Source organism: Neofelis nebulosa, chromosome 9 (genome assembly GCF_028018385.1).
Source record: "Neofelis nebulosa isolate mNeoNeb1 chromosome 9, mNeoNeb1.pri, whole genome shotgun sequence".
NCBI lineage: Eukaryota > Metazoa > Chordata > Mammalia > Carnivora > Felidae > Neofelis > Neofelis nebulosa.
The window spans coordinates 133,463,874-133,486,502 of NC_080790.1; the positions used below are offsets into that span (position 1 = coordinate 133,463,874).

The window sequence follows — 22,629 nt, forward strand, 5'->3', positions numbered from 1 at the left end:
CTTAGCTCTGTTTAACGCATGCCGGTTTCTTAACAAGGTTTGTGGGATTGATGAAAGAGAACTCCCCTTTGGTCCACTCGTGGCCCCGCCCCGGCTCCACCCCCAGCCCCGTCCGGCCCCGCCCCGCTGAGCGGGGCGCCCCCTGCCGCCCGCCGCGGAACGCTGGGGCCGTTCGCCACACCCCCCTAGTTTCTGTCGGCCCACAGGGCGTTGCCTGTGCCTTTAATTGGCATGTACCAAGTCCTTCCAGGATGCATTACCTCCCTGAGTCCCAGACGTTAGGAATCACGGGTCGGTGATGCGGTAGGAGGGAATGTGGAGACAGTGTTGTATTTTGGGGGCGCTCTGGGCCGACAGGGAGCTGGAGGCGGCCCCGGGCCGAGGCGCGCCCTTGCGGCCCTCCCCACCGCGCGTCGTAGTCCAGTCCCAAGATGGCGGCCACCATGAAGAAGGCGGTGAGTGGGGCGCTCGGGGTGCGGGATGCTCGGGCGGGCGGCGGAGGTCGGCCTTCGGGGGCCGGGCGCGGGCTGCCTGGGGTGTGCAGCTCTGAGGCCCGGCGTGGGGCCCGAGGCCGAGCCCACCGGCCCTGAGAGCGGCCCCGCGGCGAGGCCTCCCCGCGCCCGGCGCCCTGGGTGTCTTCCCCGGCCCCCCGGCCGGCCGAGGCGGAGCAGCCGGGCCGGGACCCTCGGGGAGCTCTGGGTCGCCTCTCGCGGTGCCGGGGACGGCCGTGGAGAGCCTGTGGACCCGGCGGCCCACGCCTTGTCCTTGCGGGGGTGAGAAGCCGGAGGTCCCATTGACTGCGGTTGGCCGTCACCGCTGGGCATTTTACCTGGGTTGTCACATTTAACCCTCGCAAGCCCACAAGCGTGGGTGCTGCTGGTACCGTCCTTTGCGCGGAAGGAAGCCGAGGCCCAGAGAGGTAGTCACCTGCCCAAGGTCGCGCAGCTGTAAGGAGCGGATCAGGACCCTGCATCCCCAGGCAGTTTGACCCCAGAGCCCTTGTGTGTAGCCCTGAGCCGCCCGCATCCACACTCCATGTCTCTGTGCTTCCAGACTAAAACTGTATATGGAGGATAGACGATAGGCCAGGGCCCAGAAGCCATCTGTTTATTATCTCTGATCCTCCCAGCAACTTAGCAAAGACCGTTTCCTCCCATTTTACAGATGGAGAAACGTAACAGAGGTTAGTGGCCTCAAAATGACTCAGCTAATAAGCAGAGCTGGAGTGCGAACCCAGTCTTTATTCTGTTTTTCCCAAAGCCCACCTTTTATTCTACTAAGCACGCTGAATTCCTGTTCACAGCTTGTAACTCACCGAGTCTACCCAGATGCTTGAAAGTATCTAGATAGAAGACAAATAAAACGGGGAAGGGCAAGGACATAATAACATCTGATCGTTACTGAGGCTTTACTTTTTATTGTGTGCTAGGCACAGCTCTAAGCGAGTTGTATACGTTATTTTAACCTTACACGCTTTTTAGAGAGAGACTGCTTTGCTCCTTATTTTACAGATGAGGCAACTGAAGTATACAGGCAAAGGTAGGATTTAAATGAGCACAACCATTGTGATTCTAGAGCGTTTTTAACCTCTGTGGTGTCTGATGAGTGTCCCCCGGCTAAAGGGATTTGCTGGCATCATTCAACTTCAAATTCCTTCGCTCTCCTACTCAGCAATATGCATAGTCTGAGCCAATTCCTTCTATTGTGGGGTGCTAAAACCAGGACCGCCCCAGGCACACCAGGATGAGTTGTGCACTCTATTGGCCTGCCGTCCACAAATTCTTATTGAGTACTACCAGAGTAGGATTCAGGGTCATGGTGACTCTGGGGAGTCTAAACTTTGGAAGATTTACGCCACCTCTGTTTTGTATTTAAGTTGGGCGCTTTGTCGGGGCACCTGGATGGTTCAGTTGGTTAAGCGTCTGACTTCTGCTCAGGTTCATGGGTTCGAGTCCCCCGACGGGCTCTGTGCTGGCAGCTCGGAGCCTGGAGCCTGCTTTGGACTCTGTGTCTCCCTCTCTTCTGGCCCTCCCCCATTCACGCTCTGTCTCTCGTTCGTAAATAAACGTTAAAAAAACAAGTAAATTGGGCGCTTTGTGAGGTATGATCTTTAATTCCATAGGAGATACTAGTTGTAGGCTCTCCCCTCCCCCACTTGACAGAAGTGGTAACCGAAGCGCGGGGAGATGAAGTAAACGTAGAAAAATGATCTCAACCTTGGACTCGGCAAAATTTTTGATTACCAACACATTTTCATGCATTCAGCAAACTTTCTGAGCATGTAATGTGTCACAGTTTCAGTTGGAGGTGATAAGCAGCGATAGCAGTGATGTTTTTATCCCCTTATCCTCATAGCCCTTGTAGAACTTCTGTTCTGGGGGAGGGGCAGGCGTTACTCAGTAGTCCTCCGGAAAACTAAAATTTCCAACTCTGCTAAGACCCATGAGAGAAAGGACTTGTGACATGAGGGCTGGAGGGAGTCTGTTTTGTGAGCAGAGAAGGCTTTCGTGAGAAAGTGTGGTCTAGGCGATGACATAGGAGGGGAAGGGAAAGTTGGAAAGGGATGAGGCGTTGTGGAGGGAGAGCATCACTTGCAGAGACCCTGAGTGTGTTTAGAGAGAGGGAGGCCTGGGAGGCTCAGTTGGTTCAGTGTCCGAACTCTCGATTTCGGCTCAGGTCACGACCTCACGGTTCGTGGGTTCCAGTCCCGCGTTGGGTTCTGCACTGACAGTGCGGAGCCTGCTTGGGATTCTCTCCCTCTCTCTCTCTCTCTCTGCTTCTCCCCCCTCCCTCTCAAAAATAAATACACTTGAAAAAAGAAAGAAAGGAAAAGAGTGGCTAGAACAATAGAGAATTGGGGGAGGTCAAGCCAAGATGGTAAATGAACATATCCAGGGGTGGAGGGGTGGCCACAACGTGAAGGACTTTCTTTGTCTTAGTAAGACTGGCCTGATAGATGCAGCAGCCTTCTGCAGGTGTTTTCCAGTGCTGGGAGCACTCTGGTCGGTGACCTGCGTGTGCAGTGTGGCCCTCTGCCCACCCTGGGATCAAACAGGCCTGCCAGTGAGTGAGTGTGAAATATCATAGGGACTGTCCTTTGAACTTAATAAAAACTGCTCACAATTTGGAGTGCTTGACATTTACGTTTACATCCCAACGGGTCATGGCTTTTCTGGTGAAAAGGTTTAGGTGAGGTGATTCAATCTTCCTGGCCATCAGCTGGGAACAGAGTGTGTTCGATTTCTGTCTCTGATCCTGAGTACAGATGGCCCCTCCCTGGAGAGGCCATCTTTGACCTCCCTACCTAAAGAAGCCCCCTTCACTCCTAAGCCCCCAACACTTCCAACCCCTGAACTGGTTTACTTTCCCCATCACATGTGTCATTATCATCTAGCATTATCTTGTTCACCTTGCTTTTTGCCCACCTCCTTCGCGAGAATGTAAGCTTGCAGGTGTTCAGGAGGGTAGGACTATGGTGGCTCTCTTCACTATGCCCGGCATGTAGGAAACATTTACCACATAGCTGTTAGATAGATGACTATAAGCATGAAAAGTGAATAAAAATAGGAAGCGAAACTGTCTTGGGGACTTGGTAGACACCTTTACAAAACAAAAATAAAGGCAGACTGAAATCGGCCAGAATTGCCTTCTAGGTTTTTCGAATACCGATGGACTCACCTGTCAGTGCACATTCTGCTGGTAATAGCCAAACTCGGTGTGGGGCGAGACTGAGTGTGGTTCACTTGCCTCACATAATCCCACAAGATGCTGGTTCTCAAGAAGAGGGCCTAGGGAGTTTTAATTTCCACTTTTCATCTTGAGGAGTCCTATTTCTCCCTGGAGTAGCAGGATTTTCTTCTAGATCCTTGGGTCTTTTTCCTCTGTAATGATTTTTTGGTAAGCATTATTCAGGAAACAGAGCACTTGGCTATCATTTATTGAAAGGCGATTCTGTCCACAGGCCCTGTGCTAGTTGCTAATTTTATCACTCACGCGAGGTAGGAACCAGCTTCCCCATTTTATAGATAACAACCCTGAGATGGCTACAAAAAATTGACTCATTTGTCCAAGTTCCCACTTGCTTGGATTTGAATCCATTGTTACCACCACTCTGTGCCGCCTCAAATGAAACATAACTCCTTCCTCTTTGGGTTCTCATGACTTTGTGAGCAGCAGTGAGTACATCTGGCTTCTCTTAAAGCAGAAGTCCCCAACCTTGGGGGGTGTGAATCCCTTTGAGGATCTGAGGAAAGCTGCGAAGTCCCAGAGGAATGTGCATCCAGTATGTGCCACGCTGCATACAATTTCAGGGGGTAAATGGACTTCCTGGTGTCTGGGGATCTCCAGTGAAGAATTCGCCCCTCCCTGCCACAATGAAGCTTCAAGCAGTGTAGGAGTGTTCTAGAACAGTGAGATGAAAACAGAAGCCACTGCTATTAGTCATGGAAGGTGCTGACTTCTCACTTTTTGCTGTAAACAGAACTCCACTGGGTGGATTACAGTTTACACACCGACCTCACGCTGCCTCACTCACCACCTGTAGCCCTTATCGCCGGTGAAAAAAACCACCGTTAAGGAAATGGACTCTAGGCCCCGAGTACATTCTGGGGGCTACTGTGTGGTGAGACCACAATAGGAAACGCCTGCTTTGGAAAAACAGCCAAATTCCTCCACAACTTTTCAGAAACTGTATGTATGTGAGTCTGATCAAGCATGATTTACATTTAAATTCAGAAACAATATATTAGCCTCCGTTGTGTGTCAGGCCAGCCCTGTGGTAGTTGCTTTCGCGGGAATTACCCCGTGAAAGCCTCAGGATGACAAATGTGTCTATAAATACATATTCACGTTTTCAGGGGCTCAGTGTTTCAACTCCGCAGGCAGGCAGGAACTCTCTAGAATTCTCCGCGCCCTGTTTGCTTTGGGAATTGGTAGTTCTCATGTAGGCAAAATAACTTGAATGCCAAGATATCTGAATATGGACTTTGCTTCTGTAGTGTAGCCCCGCGTTTCCCAATTTCCATATTCATAAAAATCATGCACAAAGTTGAATATTCAAAGTTCTATGTATTGTGACAGAGAGGATTTGTTCAAGATGTCCTCTGGGTCTCTGATGCTGAGCCTGATGCACGTGAAACTGTGGTGTGGTTAGAGCCCGGGACGGGGAAGGGCTGAGTTCTAGGCTTCTTCCTTGACATTGTGCCCACTGAGCTCCAGTCTTGCTTGACACAGCAGGTTGACTTTCTACCTCTGGAGAAATCAGTGCGCACCTCTTGGGGCACCGGGTGGCTCAGTCGATGGTGTCTGACTCTTCGTTTCATCTCAGGTCGTGATCTCACAGCTTGTGGGACGCAGCCCTACCTTGGGCTCTGCACTGATAGCACGGAGCCTGCTGGGGATTCTCTCTTTCTCTGCCTCCTCTGCACGCTTGCACTGTCTCTGTCTCTCTCTCTCTCTCTCTCAAAATTAATAAATGAACATTAAAAACAACAAAAAAAGCATACACCTCTTATGTGACCGGTCATGAGAAACCAGGTAAAAGGTTGAGGTGTGGTTGTTGTGAATCCTCACCAAAGAGCAAAAATAATCCTCGCTGAAAGGCCCACGCTCTCCCTCTCTCTCCTTCCTCTCTCCCCCCTCATTTACCTTGTAATCCAGTGCTCTTATTCCTATTTTATAAATGAGGGGAAACTCTAAGGGGAGTGTGGTAGTTAAATTTTTTTTTTTTTTTTTTTTTTTTTTTAATGTATGGTCCTCCTTTGGGAATCTGATGAAAGTCAAGGACTTCCTGCTGCCTCTTCCAACTGTGCGTGATCACGTGCCCCCCCACATTTTCACCCTTTAATTTCTGAGAGCTTGAGGATCTGTCTGGACCCAGAGTCAACTTGGGTTGACATCCAGTTCCGCCACTTACTGGCTGTGTGACTTGGGGAAAATTACCTACCCTCTCTGTGCCACACTTTCTCCATCTGTAAAATAGTGCTACTTCCTGATGGTCCTACTTGTTAAGATTTATTGGAGGATTAACAGTGATGATAAACTTCAGAAAGTTCTTGGCACACGGTGAGAGCTCAATAAATGTTAGCTATTATTTTTATGATTTTATAGATTGTCATCTAAGTACTCTAATTTTCAAATTTAATCACTAAATATTTTTAAATGTTTGATTTTAATCACGTTATATATATAGTACATTACACCTCATTCTCTTTTAAAAATTAAAAAAAAAATGTTTTTAATGTTTATTTCTGAGAGAGGGAGACAGGCAGAGCGTGAGTGTGGAGGGGCAGAGAGAGAGGAGATACAGAATCCGAAGCAGGCTCCAGGCTCTGAGCTGTCAGCATAGAGCCCGATGTAGGGTTCAAACTCACCAACTGTGAGATCATGACCTGAGCCGAAGTTGGATGCTTAACTGACTGAGCCACCCAGGTGCCCCCTTTTTAAAACATTTTTTTAAATGTTTATTTATTTTGAGAGAGATTGTGTGTGTGTGTGTGTGTGTGTGTGTGCGTGCGCGCACCCGTGTGTACACGGTATGCACACACGGTATGTGTGCACATGCGCGTAAGCAGGGGAGGGGCAGAGAGAGAGGAGAGAGAGAATCCCAGGCAGCCTCTGCACTGTCAGTGCAGAGCCTGATGTGGGGCTGGAACTCACAAACCAGTAGGATCATGACCTGCGCTGAAGTCAAGAGTTGGACACTTAACCGACTGAGCCACCCAGGTGCCCCTCATTCTTAATTAAGGTATGTAAAAGCTTTTGCATTAAAAGAAACATAATTTGGGGGCACCTGGGTGGCAGTCAGTTAAGTGTCCGACTCTTGATTTCCCATCAGGTCATGATCACGTGGTTTGTGAGATCAAGCCTCACATCTGGCTCTGCTCTGACAGTGGAACCTGCTTGGGATTCTCTCTCTCCCTCTCTGTCTGCCCCTCCCCTGCTCATGCACACATGCTCGCGCCCTCTCTCTCTCTCTCGCTCTCACTCTCTCTTGCTCTTGTTCGCTTTCAAAATAAATAAACGCTTAAAAAAATAAAAGAAACATAATTTTTCCTCTGTGTGGAATATAGCCACTGAGATGCATAGTAACCTTCTTGCCAGTATGTCATTTGTGCTAAACATTATAGAGACTGTCAGATTCCTGATAGCCTCAGTAAGCTTATGCAGGTTTTAAGTCTGAGAGAAGAAACTGGTGTGAGGCATTTGCCAGAGTTCGTTACCACATCATCTTTGCTCTCTGGTTTATCTTGATGACAAATGTTCTAACTCGAGAAATTGTGCTCCAGGCCAAAGTTGGCTGACTTGATTTAGGACTTACTCCTAATTGTTGTTTATATATGAAGTGTTTTTGTAGCTTAGGTATTATTCTGTAGGATGTCAGAAGAGATCATAGATGTAGGAACAAATCTTTTTTTTTATTCTTCAGAGAGAGACAGTGCGAGAGGGGCAGAGGGGGAGGAGAGAGAGAATCTTAAGCAGGCTCCATGTTTAGCATGGAGCCCAACATGGGGCTCGATCCCACAACCCTGGGCTTTTGACTTGAGCCAAAATCAAGAGTCGGACGCTCAACCAGTTGCCCCAGATGTATGAACAAATCTTGAGCTCGTGGAGCAAACAAGTATAACGCCTGTGTTTGTGATTTTCTGTACCTCTTGTGGTTCTTGACTGTATGAGGGCAAACGGTTTATTGAGTTGTTTCAGAGTTAATACAAAAAGCCAACCTATACCTTCTCCCTTAAAATTAATTCTGCAAAAAATTAAACATTTTTTTTTTTCAGGCTGCAGAAGACGTCAACGTTACTTTTGAAGATCAACAAAAGATAAACAAATTTGCACGGAATACAAGTAGAATCACAGAGCTGAAGGAGGAAATAGAAGTAAAGAAGGTAGTGAAGAAACGTATCTTATTTAAGGAAAGGAAAAGGTCTTTATACTATAGCTTTTAAAACTGAACTCGGTAGTATGTGATTATATTTCTCTGGGCTCTTTGTCGCAGATGACGCAATCCACTCTAGTTAGTTTAAGAAGAAAGACCTCGCTTGAGGGGCGTGTGAGAACTTAGAGATCGTTGAGGGTATGAGCCGGGGCCGGGGCTCCAGGAGCAGGTCCGGGAACGGCGTCTCCGAGAACGCGGCCGGTGGTGGAATCGCTGTTGTTTGCGGTGATCCCAGAGCCAGCCGCCTCCCTCCCCAGGGGAAGCTGCCCGGCAGATCACTGGGCTGCCACCCCGGTCCCTGCCTGCCTGCGCGACAGGCCCGGGCCCAGCCTCTCCTTGTGGGGCCCTCCGTGCGCAAGTCCAGTTCGGGTACATTTGATTGGTGGAATTTAAGTTATTATCTGCTTTCATCCTATTATCAGGCAAGGCTGCAAAGTGCAGGTTTCTTTTGTTTTTACTCTGCCGAGGGAGGCAGAATTCCCAAAGTGGAAATTCTTAGGGTAGGAGACACTTTGAGTGGCCACGGGTACCTGCTGCCCAGCACCGGTGCGTGTTCTGGAAACACCACTCTGGAAATCTCTAGAGTTCGGTGTGGGAGTTCGCTTTCAGCGCTTGCTTCCTTATGAAACGCCATCTAAAAATGTAAGAAAGTCTTCGGTTCGTGTAAGAATACCTTTGTGAGAGGATCTCTCCCGGAGCTGGTGTCCCCAAATTAAAATGGGCCGTTTCAGCTTCTATCAGGGAATTTTGAGTGCGCTTTTCATGGCTGTTTCCTTTTGTGTGTATAGAAACAACTCCAAAATTTAGAAGATGCCTGTGAGGACATCATGCTTGCGGATGATGATTGCTTAATGATACCCTATCAAATTGGTGATGTTTTCATTAGCCATTCTCAAGAAGAAACACAGGAAATGTTAGAAGAAGCGAAGGTATGTTGAAGTCTCTCCCTGGGCGAGGGAGTCTAGCTCTTAAGTCAGGGTGTGTGTTGCTGTACGGACCCCGTTAATTCCAGGTGTCGGGGAACGGCAGCTGCGAGGTGACGCTCCGGGGGTTCTTCCAGCGTCCGGGCATGCTCCGAAAGCCTGGCAGGCGTGATTGCGTTCAATGCTAACAAGGGGTCTGAGAAATAGGGCCCACGCATCCCAATTTAGAATTGAGGGGTAGAGGCTGGGGAAGGTCATGGACTCATTCAGGGGGACACAGAGGGAGTGGCCTTTTGACTGCAGAACCCGTGCTCTAACCTAACTGTGTGGAAACTGTAGAATATGATAAGGGAGACAGCAGCAATCACCCGGAATCCCATTTCCCTGAGATAGTCTTCCTTAATTAACATTTTCATATAGTTCTTTCATGTTCTCACCTTCTCTTTTCTCTGGGTAGGTTTGCTTCACATTTTGCCCAGTTCTAAATCCGGTTCTATTTAACGTTCCTTTGTCCAGCAGAAAGTCATCGGGGGCCTGCTCTGGGCCAAGCACACATGCTTTAAAAACAACATTTTTGATGACTGTTTAACATCATGCTGGTGGACACTGTCCACTTGTTTCCAGTATCTTCCCACAGTCATGTTATAATGAGCATTCTTACACTTGAGGCTTTTTCACATTTAGGAAATTCTTTTAAGGAAATGATCAGACACATGTCATTACTGGGTCAGAGTATGGATTTATTGACACTTAAGGCATTTGAGATACGGTATGAAATTAGTTTCCGGTTCACATGCCCTCCACCCGTCTATGAGAAGAACAATCACATTGTGCATATGAGAAGCTGATAGAAATCAAACATTTCCTAATTCTTCTGAAGTTTGCTTAATCAGTCCAGATATTATTTAAAATGTTAGTCTCCCTTCTTCAAATGTCATAGAAAGCAAAACTTCCTCTGAATTAAACCCACATTTAATAAACCTGTGGGAAGAACCAACCCTTTTCCTCCAGAATCTTCCACGCAGAAACATTGGTGTCTCCTCTTGGGTTTAAATCTTCTCTTTCGTAGTAAAATTTTATAATTCTGTTCCTTGTTAATCACCCTGAAATAGTCTTGCTGGATGTATTTCAAGATAGTTTATCGTTTGTGTCCACTGCTCTGAACGTACTGTCCTCCCTCTCCCCGCAGGTAGTGACCCTTTATGTGGTCATTCATACATTCATTCGTTCATTCATGCATTCATCCCAGAAGTATTTGTGGACTGCTTACGCTCTATCGGGTTCTGCCATGGAGCAGGGCTTGGGGTTTTGGGGGGCGGGGGGTGGAGGGAGGACAGGGAAACCACGAAACACGCCTGGTTCCTGCCTGCGCAGAGTGTGTAGTGTAAATGGAAAAGAGGAAGTTCAACAAGTCAAACTACTGACGAGCGGGAGGCCGAGTGGGGAGAGAGGCGGCTGGAGGACCGGGTCTGGCGTGGGCATCAGGGCCAGGAGGGGGTCCCTGGCAAAGGGGTGAAGCAGCTCGACAGTAAGTGGGTATTCTCTGGAAAGGAGGACGGGATGTTCCAGACGGATGCGGGGTGGTCGTGTGTGTGGATGGTCCTAAAACGATCACGGCACAAAAATATAAGTAAGAGTTTAATTTGCTGGAGATTCGGGAACATCCGAAATCATGGCCACATCTTGCAGAACTCTGTCAGTCAAGTCGAATGAATTGACTTTATTTTAGCAGGGGTCAGCCAACATCCTGTGCAGGGCCAGGCAGCAGGTATCTGAGGCTTAGTGGGCCACCTGGGCCCTGTCACAGCTGCCACGGGAGCAGGGAGTGTCTCCAGTAAAGCTGTGCCAACGAGCGTCCGGCTAGATCTGGCCCGGGGACTGGTTTCTGCTCCCCCGGCCCAAGGCAAAGGGGAGCCTTTCGCGGGGGTGGGTTTTAAGAAATGTGCGATAATGTGGTAGGGTCTGCGATTTTAAAATAATTTCCTCGCATGTTACAATTTCATTCATGAACTAGGTTTTCTGGGTAGAGGAGTTTTATCTCCTTTCTGATAGCTGTACATCTTCTTTCTCTTTCTTACCGCCGTGGTTCTCAGACTTGTAGCAGGCATTGGGGTCACCCAGAGGGCTTGTGGACAGTTTCAGTCACCGAAATCCCAAGAATCTCTCGGTCAGGAGGCCTGGAGTGCGGCCCCGGAATTTGTTTCCAACAAGTTTCCAAGTGATCCGGGGGCCATACTTTGAGATTCATTGGCCAGATTTCTAAAAGAATAACATTGAAATAGTGCAGGGGAGGGGCGCCTGGGTGGCTCGGTCGGTTAAGCGTCCGACTTCGGCTCAGGTCACGATCTCGCGGTCCGTGAGTTCGAGCCCCGCGTCGGGCTCTGTGCTGACGGCTCAGAGCCTGGAGCCTGTTTCGGATTCTGTGTCTCCTTCTCTCTGACCCTCCCCCGCTCATGCTCTGTCTCTCTCTGTCTCAAAAATAAATAAACGTTAAAAAAAAAAATTTTTTTTTTGAAATAGTGCAGGGGAACAAGGGAAGAATGCCCAGTACTGACAGAGTTTCTTGGTCATGTTTAAGGAGAAATCCTTTTTTTTGATCCTGGACAGGAAGGAACTTCTCATATTCCATGCATTTCATGTGGGCGGCGCTGATCTGTTTCATGAATGAGGCACCCACTACTGCTGTCTCTCAAAGTCTAGCTCCAGGAGCCTTGAAGTTAGTGAAAATTTCTGCCAGCTTTTGACTATAAATTGTTATTCTAAATTACTGGTGGTAGTGTGAATTTCTGTCATTTCTTCTCGTTTCATAGTTATTTTGGGGGGACGTTGGAAGAGGCTGGGTCAGAAGCGAGGCCTTTGATAAACTGTTTACCAGAAGTGTTTGTAATAAAGTTTCTTCCTTTATTAGGATATGACAATTTAGGAATTAATTTTCTTTTATCCATTTTGTTTTTTAAATCAGCAAAAACTGAGGAAACAGGCTTGATGTATTCTATAATAAGCAAATATAAATCATGAATTAAAAATAGCTGCATTCAGACTTTTGGTTTAGATTTAATTATCAGTGTCCTGTAGCTGCCTATCCAAGTTTAGAAAGTTTTTGACCTAGAAATCTTCCCCTATATTATTTCGTCTACAGACACTCAGAAACCATCCGTTGAATAGAATTAATTTAAACAACTTATTTTTTCCAGAAAAATTTGCAAGAAGAAATTGACGCCCTAGAAGCCAGAGTGGAATCAATTCAGCGGGTGTTAGCAGATTTGAAAGTCCAGTTATATGCAAAATTCGGGAGCAACATAAACCTCGAAGCTGATGACAGTTAAACATTTTATAATACTTTTTTTTTAATTTGTTTAATAAACTTGAATATTGTTTAAAATGATAATTTCCCTTCTTCAAATGATATGGAAAGCAAAATTTTCTTTTTTTAAAATTTTCATTTATTTAATGGAAACTTGCCTATTTTCACATGTCTTGCTTATTTATTTTATATTTTTAAAAGAAGACAGTATTCATCTATGTATTTTGCATAACGATTCTATCAAGTGTAGGGGCTTTATGTCATGTTATTAAAATTGGTTGAGCAACCTTTTATGTTTCTATATTATTTAGAATATTTGGTGCAATTTTTATTTGTAAGAAAATTTAGCCGTTGGGTCATATTGTTTACATATGTCTCTTCCAGTTTGTATTTGGAGGTGGCTGAAGACTACAGAAAGATCCCGCCCTACGTCCGACTACTAACGTCACCACCAAAACTTTGTCCTCTGCTGAATGTACATATTTCATTTAAATATACGTAGTGCATGTCACATCTAGACATAACGTATTTCACGTGTCTGGTATGTATATGTCGGTGTCCTAGACCTTGGTGAAAGAACCAGACGGTGCTGAGACCTGCTGGGGCATGTTGTGCCGCATACGTGGAACAGAACGCCAGAAGAGTGTTTCAGAAACCCAAGAAATGTACCAAGAGGAAGGACTATTTAGCGTGTTTTTTTTTTTTTTTTTTTTTAATTATAAGTTTTAGACTTTGTGATACAGCATTGTAATTAATTGGGCTTATACTGACAATGGTGTGGAAGTTCAGGAGCTAGGTGGTTACAGATAAGGCTTTTTTCTTAAACGGTACATTTATCCCTTACTGCTCCCCCCGCCGCCCCCAAGATACACGTTTTGGATTTAGAAGACCTAAATTTTATTAACTTACCAGCAGAGGGCACTGACACACCAAAATACCAAGGGCAGGATCATAATACAAAAATGAGGCTATTTCTAGGATTAGATATACATAATTTCAGAGGTGCTGTCACTTGTTCACCTTCAAGGCTAAACGTTGATACGCCAGGTGTTGGTTAAATATTTAGACACGATTCAGGCTTAACGATAAAATATGTTCATTCTAAGATTCTTTAAGACACAAAGGCAGACTTTTAAATTGGTGCAAAATGTTTCCAAATGGTGATAATTCAGATTCTAGAAAATGATTCTTACAAGGATATTTTTTCTTGCATGCATGTGGTTAGTGCTCAGTTAGAGGGGTAAGACTAGAGACATGTGTCAGTCAGGCCATAGCAGGAGCTAATAAGCACACTCCGTGTAGTTTGAGGACACTTTCGCCGAGATTCCCAGGGTGGAGCTTAACCACGAGGAGGGTTGTGTACCGTCAGAGGCCAGAGGAGGGAGCAGCCACGCCTTTCACTCTGGAACTCGGGGAAAGGCTGCCTTCATCTGAAGTGGGACACAGCCAGCCTGCGACCTCCCTGCAGTGACAGAGCCAGGAGACTAGGCGGTCGGCCTCGTTCTTGCTCCAAAACCCAGCTGGTGCCCACCATTGGCCAAACCCAACTGGGATCGGGAGGTAGTTCGTCGGGTTCCATCTTTCTCAGAGCTGGAGAGGGGTGGCGAACGGATGCGTCTGGAAGGCCCACGGAGACACAGCACGGGAGGGTGGCTATAGCTGGGCCATTTAGAAATTTTAACAATGAAGGCTTACCTCACTCAATGTGCCAGAAATTGAATTATGTAACTGACCAGGACTTAAAAAATCTTGTGAGCACAGGAACAAGTAAGCCTAATACAAGAAAACCCTCTAACATTGGGGATGAGGGTCAGGGGAGATCAATATATATTGTTGCTAACTATACCTTGTTTTTCTTTATTTACCTGGGAAGTTCCAGGACAACAGGAATATTTGATTCCCATTTTAAATTCATTTCTAAAGTGTCCGAAGCCTCTTTTTGGTTAGCAGGGCTAGGTGCAGACGTAAACAGCTTGCCCCGCATCTGAAACAAAGCGTCTAACACTCAACTCTAGCCAGTAGCGGCCACACAGCAGTTTGGTCTGGATGTGTCACCACTAACTTTTTTGGCCAGGAGTCCTGATTTTTTTCTTTTTTTTAAGTTTGTTTATTTTGAGAGCAGGAGTGTGGACATGGAAAGGGCAGAGAGAGAGAGAGTGAAAGAATCCCAAGCAGGTTCTGCACTGTCAGCAGGGAGCCCGATGGGGGGCTTGATCTCACGAACCTTGATCATGACCTGAGCTGAAACAGAGTCAGCCACTTAACTGACTGAGCCACCCAGGTGCCCCGCCTGAGTTTTACATAGAGTCACTTGATCACGGTTGGTTTTTTTTTTTTTTTTTTTAAATATATGAAATTTACTGTCAAATTGGTTTCCATACAACACCCAGTGCTCATCCCAAAAGGTGCCCTCCTCAATACCCATCCCCCACCCTGCCCTCCCTCCCACCCCCCCGATCACGGTTTTTTAGAGTGCAACTTTTTTTTTTTTTTTTTTTTTTTAATGCAAGCTAGACAGAAAATACTTACAAATTTGAGCATCAGGCAGCTGGTTTGCAAACTCATGTGCACTGTATGCTACATCTTATCGAGGCTTTTGATAGGAAGTAGGTAGTAGATTGTTTGTACTGAGAATCCTAGGAGCTTGTGCTACTGACTCCAAGTTTTAAATACCTCTCAAACCCGTCCATTTCTTCCCGTCTCCACAACCACCCTCAGGCTTGTCCAAGTCTTAAGAGCCCTAGTCACAACAGGGTGGGAAGGGAAGGGAATGCCAGTACAGTTAAGTTTTGACAGCTGGAGGCCAACGGGAGTCTCTAAAGAGAAGGAAGCAGGAGCTGAGAGCAGGTGGAGTGTAGGGGTGCAGACAGTGACGCGGAGAGACCAGGGAAAGACGGGGGGCCAAAGTCGAAGAACTTGGTTCTGAGCACAGGCCACGTAATGGCCTGTGACAGGTTTTCTTTGGCTCTCATAGTTGGAAAAAAAGTTTTTAAGGACTTCCGGCCACAATGAAACCAGATCTCCCGTGAAAATCCACATGCATTTTGGCAACCTCGGGACCGCATTTCCAAAGAGCGGTCCTCAGCTGCTCACTCCGTGGACAAAGCAAGCTGTCTCGGATTCAGCCCCAGCCTGCCCCGCTCACGTACACACCTCCGCACACCTGTCTTTGACCTTGTGAGGCCCCGCAGCCTGCTGCCGTGATTACTCGGGCAGGGCCGCCGGAAGTGTCTGGTTGGCCCCGGGGAGGGGCGGGGGTTTGGCTTTGGACCTTGGCAGTTGCTGGGAGGACAACCACATGGAGATGGGCAACCGGCTATGGGAGAGGTGGGTAGAAACTTGCCTCGACTTTTGGGACAAGAGGGGTGGGAAACGCGTGGTTGCCCCAAGGAGAGCTGCCCCTCTTTGGTGGCGAAATGTCGGGGCTGAAAAGACAGATGAGCCCCGGTCCGGGTCTAGGGAGCCAGAGTGGGCTGGGCAATCTCCCGGCAGAGAACCCGCCCTGGGTCCCGGAGAGGATGGCTGCAGCCAGTCCCCTGGGGTGCAGCGCCCACCCTGCCCCATGGGGCTCAAGGGAACAGCGCTATGGGGCAGGAATCCGCGTTGGTGTCCCCGCTTCCCAGCTCCATGAGCCTGGGGCTGCGTCCACCCCATGCCGGACCAGGGAGGCATATTTTAGGACCATTCTCATCCGAGAGACAAGTGTTTCTTAACATTTAAGGCACATACACATCACTGGGGAATTCTGTTAGGATTCAGGTTTTGCTCCAGTGGGTTTGGGCTGGGACCTGAGAGTCTGCATTCCCAGCACGCTTCCAGACGATGCAGATTTTGCCGCTGCGTGGGCTGTGCATGGGACAGCTAAGACAGATTGTCATGACAGGGGGCCTAGGAAAGTGCAGGTATGAGGGAAAGGCCTGGCTAAAGAGACAGTGGCTGCAATTACGATGTGAGACCCAGGGGAGGGCAGGATCCTGGACATGTTAGGATGCGGCCTTTTTCATAGGACTACACCCTGCTAAAAGGATTTCCCCAATCGGGCGTGATGCCGTGGGGTAGAATGGATGTTTCCTTCAACAACTATTTTGTAGAAACCGGGGGTGGAGACCCGTGTTTTAACAAGCCCTCCAGGTGATTCTGACTCAGCTAAAGAACAAGTCTGGCTCAAATAATTCAGTCTGTCTGGGGGTTGGGGAAGGAGACTGAGTACCAACTGAGAATTCCTAATGCGTGGTCCTCACGATGAGAACAGTAACAAGATATGGGAGCATCCAAAGAGACTGACCCATCCAGCTTAGGGGTAGAGGTAGCTAGAGAGGTCATGTTGCCAGTGATGAACAGATTATAAAAGATTAAGCAGTAGGCGATGTGAGATTCGGAGGCAGCAGTGAGAAGTATTTTTACAAGAAAGTTAACAGTGGAGGGAAGGAGGCAGACGACCATTAATGCCCATGCAGTGTGGAACAAAGGGCCTTTTTCTGGTTTGTTTTTCTTAATGAGATCAGGGCATATATGAGGACACGTAGGAGTGGATGGGGAGGAATCCAGGAGAGAAGGTGATGACAAAGTCAGGAGATGAGAGATGGGGAACATAGCACCGGAAGAGTCTGTGGAGGAAAGGGAAGGCACAGTGCTTAGACAAACAACACACGGGAAAAACTTAACTTTATAGAACTCTCCCTTGAGGACTAAATGCTAGAAGAAAATGCAGATTCCTTGGGGCACCTGGGTGGCTCAGTCGGTTGGGCGTCCGACTTCAGCTCAGGTCATGAGCTCATGGTCTGTGAGTTCAAGCCCCGCGTCAGGCTCTGTGCTGACAGCTCAGAGCCTGGAGCCTGCTTCAGATTCTGTGTCTCTCTTTCTGCCCCTCCCCTGCTCATGCTCTGCCTCTCTCAATCTCAAAAATGAATAAATGTTAAAAAAACAAATTTTTTTTAAAGTGCAGATTCCGAACAGTGACTAGTTATGGAGGGCGAGGAAAATGGGCTTGGGAAGGCCAGGGCAGGAGGCCGGTTTGTGGGCGACAGAGCTGTTCACATTCGGTGTCATATTCAGTATGGATCCTTGGTGGTGCACGAACTCCGTCAATGATGACAAGCGATTTATACAATCCTATTAGTTACGGCACAGATACAGACGGGAAAAACACGCCTGTTATGAGGTTGTTGCTGATCTCTTACCACATCACTTCCAACACTGTTTTGTGTCATTTGACATAAAGTGGAGCATTGAGACTCTCCATTTTCGAAGGTGGGAAAAAACACGCATCTTTGTTAAAGATTACACACAACACGTAGTGGATAGAATTTACAAGTTGCCTGGACAATTTGGTAGAAAAAATTTGGAGGGGGCGCCTGGCTCAGTTGGTTTAAGCATCCAGCTCTTCATTTTGGCTCAGGTCATAATCTCACGGTTCATGGGATCGAGCCCTGCGTTGGGCTCTGTGCTGACAGCATGGAGCCTGCTTGGGATTCTCTCTCTCTCTCTCTCTCTCTCTCTCTCTCTCTCTCTCTCTCCATCTCTCTCCCTCTCCCTCTCTCTCTCTCCGTCTCTCTCCCTCTCCCTCTCCCTCTCTCTCTCTCTCCCCTTCCCAATGCTCCTCCCCTCTCAAAGTAAATAAGTAAACCTGAAAACAAAATTGGAGAACAACATGTAGGGCTTGTTGGTGGTAGGTGCTTCTCAGTAATGACTGGTCTGAGAGTGTCTCCACTGTGACGTCTACAGATCATTCCAATGACCGTGACCCCAAGGACCAGCAACCGAGTGCCTACAGTATGCGCTGCCCCTGTTCTGAATGCGTTTTATGGATTAATTTTTTCCTGTCCTGTAATAACCCTTTCAAGTAGGTTCTCTCATTACCCCTCATTGTACAGATGTGGAGATTAAACTCACCCCCGCTCCTACAGTTTGCTTGCAAATGGGCTGTTAATGAATGCGCACGCGGTACTTCTGAGATTTATTTTGTTTTATGATTTCATCTGTGTCTTTTTTACTTACCAAACAGAATTTCACAGAGCCTCTCAAGTACACATGCGAATGTATAGTGTCTATGGATGAAATAGAAATGGGACGTTAACAGAATAGGAGAAGAAAAAAGAACGGAAATGAGTTGAGTGAAAATGGGGAAAGTCAATAAATTGGCCGCAGAGACCACACGATAGATGAGCATGCTCTGAGCTTCTGGGTGGCAAAGGCAAAGACGGAAAAAAATGAGTTAATACCACATTAGAATGAGGGGTATAGGGGCGCCTGGGTGGCTCAGTCGGTTGAGAGTCCAACTTCGGCTCAGGTCATGATCTCGTGGTTTGTGAGTTCGATCCCCACGTCGGGCTCTGTGCTGCCGGCTCGGAGCCTGGAGCCTGCTTCGGATTCTGTCTCCTCTCTCTGCCCCTCCCCACTTGTGCTCTGTCTCTCTGTCTCTCAAAAATAAATAAATGTTAAAAAAAAAAAAAAAAAAGAATGAGGGGTATATACCAGTATCTCAGGAGAAAGACAATGTTTTCAGAGGCCTGACCCCGAAAAAATTCCCCTAGTGGGCACGAGCTTTGGGCAATGTGGTAGACGGTGACTTCAACGCCTGCTTCAGAGCAAATGCGAGAGCAGAATTCACGTGGCCGGTTCCCGTAGCAACGCAACAGTTAACCTCGATCCAATGGAAGTGAATCAGAGAGGCTGGTAATAACCAGCCAACATCCATACAGCCAGGCACGGCCTGAGCCCTTCATATACGTGAATGAGTCTAGTCTTTACGACCCTGCAAGCAGCAATGATCATTACCACCATCTCCGCTTTACAGATGAGGAAATGGAGGCCCAGAGAAATCAGGGGCCCTGCTCAAGATTCCACAGTCCTTAAGGAGAGAATCCAAGACTCAAACCCAAGCCGTGGGGCTTCACCTCTGAGCACCCAACCCCCCCACTGCGATACTAATGTGCAAACGTACAATCTTCTAGCGATTCCCCTTGATCTAAGGAGAGCCCGTGGCCACTTCAAATCCACGACTTCCCTTAGAAACGGGTAGGGGTTAGGGGCGCCTGGGTGGCTCAGTCGGTTAAGCATCCGACTTTGGCTCAGGTCATGATCTCGCGGTCTGTGAGTTCGAGCCCCGCGTCGGGCTCTGTGCTGACAGCTCAGAGCCTGGAGCCTGTTTCAGAGTCTGTGTCTCCCTCTCTCTGACCCTCCCCCGTTCATGCTCTGTCTCTCTCTGTCTCAAAAATAAATAAACATTAAAAAAAATTAAAAAAAAAAAAAAAAAGAAACGGGTAGGGGTTAGAAAGCAGAGCAGCGATGGCCTTGGTCTAGGAGCCACCTTAAAAGACCCCTCTTACCGGGAACACGTTTCAGTTTGATCCTGTAAGATGAGGGGAGGCATCCGGTCATGCCCACAGAACATCCGGAACCTTGAATTTGGCTTTCTATGCCGCCGTGCACAATAATACTGGGGGCCCGGGGAAGGGTCATTTCTGTTGGAAAGGGACGATGAACACTAGTCCTGATCTCTGATTCGTTTTGTGGTTTTTATCTCTGACTTTCACAGTCATGCTGCAACGGGCAGCAGTGCTGGAATCACAGGTAGAGTTTGTCCAGTTAGACGTCCGTAAAGCCCACAGTAACACGGATACGGGTGAGCAAATGCACTGGGAAACTGAACTGAATCTTTCTTGGGATGGGATTGCAATGGAAAACAAGCAGCCTGAAGAGGACTTGGATTTCATTAGTAATCTACTAATTATTGTTTTATTTTTTATTTATTTATTATTTTTTTTAATGTTTATTTTTGAGAGAGAGAGGCAGACAGAGTGCGAGCAGGGGAAGGACAGAGAGAGAGGGAGACACAGAATCCGAAGCAGGTTCCAGGATCCAAGCTGCCAGCACAGAGCCCGACGCGGGGCTCGAACCCACCAACGGTGAGATCGTGACCCGAGCCGAAGTCGGACGCTCAACCGACGGAGCCACCCAGGCGCCCCAACTAAGTATTGTTTTAAATATTCAGCTCAAACGTAGGAGGTCTGGATCGCAAGAGCTGCCCAGTGGCAAAGGGACTGTGATGAAACCAGCACGAAAGATTGGTGAAGCTTGTGTATGAGATGACTCTCAACATGGTCCCCATGCCTCCGGCTCCATCCTTCCCACCTTGGCCTGACCCGACTGCTCATTAGGACCATGGCTCCTGTCTTAATGAGTCCCCCATGTCCACTCTTGCTACACATACTTCCTGGAATCAGTCTCCCACCCAGTAGCCAGACAAATGTTTTCAGACTCCAAACCTGATGAGATCACTCTCTACCCAGCCCTCTTCCTCCCCCTCAAAATATTAATGTCCCCCCACCCACTGCTCGGTAAGATTAGCGGAAAACATGTCACATGGCCTGTTCAGTTTGAACCTTGCCAGCCTCTCCATTTCCCTTTTCTTCTCTGCACTAACTGCCTTTGTTCCGGTTCCCCAAGTTTGTCAGGCTCCTTTGATTATAAGACCTGTGCCCTTTCCAGACACCATGCAACCCCTGCCCCCATACTTTCACAGCAACCATGTGCTAGTCCTTAATGGCGTGTGCAGCTATTACATTTGCATTGATCTGTGCCGATTATTGCTATGTCTTCCTCATTAGGCTGAAGTCAGGGAACATACAGATCTATTGCTCCCTCTTATATTCCCAGTCCCTACCTACCATAAGGACTCAATATTTATTATGATCCAGCAGTTCCACTCCTAGGTAGGTATCCAACAGACATGAAGTTTGTGTCTATCAAAAGATAGATTCAAGAATACTCATAGCAACTTCATTCTTCATAGCCCCAAACAGAAAACAACCCCATTTCTATCAACAAGAGAATGGATGCAATGGAATACTATACAGCAGTAGAAAAGAACAAATTACTATGACACGCAAAAGAAATCGATGAATCTCAGAGACAAAGAAGCTAGACACAAAAGAGGATATTCTGTATGATTCCACATATGTGAAGTTTAGAAATAGTGGAGCGTAAGGGAAGATCACCTTCTGGGGAAGGACAGTAATAACTGCCATTTGTGGAGCATTTACTCAAACGTAGACACTCCATGAAGTGCTTGACATGCCTTGCCTACTACGCCCTCCTCAAACCCTATGACCGATTCTTTCATGATGCCCATTTGTCAGATGTGGAAACCAAGGGTCTGTGAGGGGAAGTTCCTTGTCCAAGGCCACGGTGCTGATAGGAGCAGACCTGGATCCACTCTCGCTCCTCATGACCTCACTGGGTGTGGACAGTTCTAGCACAGTGCTGCCCAAGAACCATGGCCCAGGGCTGCCATGCCCAAAGACCGCATGAGACAGCCCGCGTTAAGTATTCCCCAGCGGGCCTGGAACATGGTAAGAACTCAATAAATATTGTCTGCTAGGATTAGTCCTATGACAAAATGGAGGCTCAAAGACATTGCTCAAGGCCATCGAACTAAGTAACTTCGCACGTGTGCAGTTTCGCCATGAATTCTATCGTGTGGACGGATTCTATGTGACTTCCATAGTTAGCCTGAGTGATTAGCCTCTGTTAGGATTTTCCTGGGCCCTGAACACTTTTGCCTTCCTGAGCCTTTTTCCCCATAAGGCAGACATTACAGAGTATATTTTATGACTCCCTTGGCATAAAGACAAATGTAACCCAAGCTGGATTATAGTCATTATTTTTTTCTAATTGTAAAAGAAATGAAAACATTTTCATGGACTCCTAAGGTGTTGTGGGCCGTGGGCACTATACCCACTGGGTCTAAATGGACAAGGTGGGATTTGTCAGGTGCCTGTGATGAAGCTAATGAATTTCTTTGAGGGGGTCAGGGGCTGGGGGGCGGGGGGACGTTGTGGTTGAAAAATACAACTAAAGACAATTCTTCTTTGAAGAACTTTGAAGGCAAAATTCTTTTTTTGAGGGGAAGAGATTTTACTTTTCATATTCTTTTTACAATTGCCATAGTTACTGTGAAAGATTCAGCCATCAGCATGAAATGACATTTGAGTTCAAATGATAACGAAGACGTTTTGATTTAATGAAAAAGCAGAAAACAACCCAGAAAAGGAGACTGCAATTCATGGAGATAGTGTTTTGTGTCATTTTACCTGATTTGGAACAGGGTGGGAAGACAGCATTGATGAAATGCTCTGAAATGCTAGAATTTAAGTAGGCCTTGATGTAAATAATGAATCATGGTTTGGGGCTTTCAAAATACACAATTTTATTCTCAAGTTAAATAGTAGTCTGCCAGAGCCAATCTAAATACAATATGTAGAGACCATTAGCATCAAACATCACATAGGATACATGTTTCCCTGAAAGTCTTAAATGACCTATTTGCCTTGAGTCTGAACCATTCTAGAAGGCCTTTGACAAAGCACTGGAAGAAAAAAAAAATCCCCCCAGCAACTTAGATGGTGTTTGTTCATGGGATCTGAAGAGCTTTTAACTGGTAACTGGTGTTTGTAACCTTTTAT

General features: G+C 47.2%; 1 protein-coding gene across 1 annotated transcript; it reads left to right on the top strand.

Annotated features, from left to right (window-relative positions):
• Positions 1-205: 205 nt before the first annotated feature.
• On the top strand, positions 206-12,454 carry PFDN4 (prefoldin subunit 4). Its single transcript, XM_058686013.1, has 4 exons — positions 206-455; positions 7,779-7,886; positions 8,725-8,865; positions 12,054-12,454. The coding sequence occupies exons 1-4, from the start codon at positions 432-434 to the stop codon at positions 12,183-12,185; spliced, it is 405 nt and encodes a 134-aa protein (XP_058541996.1). The 5' UTR covers positions 206-431; the 3' UTR covers positions 12,186-12,454.
• Positions 12,455-22,629: the final 10,175 nt, after the last annotated feature.

Excerpts from the sequence above, each read along its gene's own strand:
- PFDN4 (XM_058686013.1), top strand. The coding sequence starts at position 432 with ATGGCGGCCACCATGAAGAAGGCG. Across the intron at positions 456-7,778 it reads CGGCCACCATGAAGAAGGCG|GCTGCAGAAGACGTCAACGT; the intron begins GTGAGTGGGGCG and ends TTTTTTTTTCAG. Across the intron at positions 7,887-8,724 it reads AGGAAATAGAAGTAAAGAAG|AAACAACTCCAAAATTTAGA; the intron begins GTAGTGAAGAAA and ends TTGTGTGTATAG.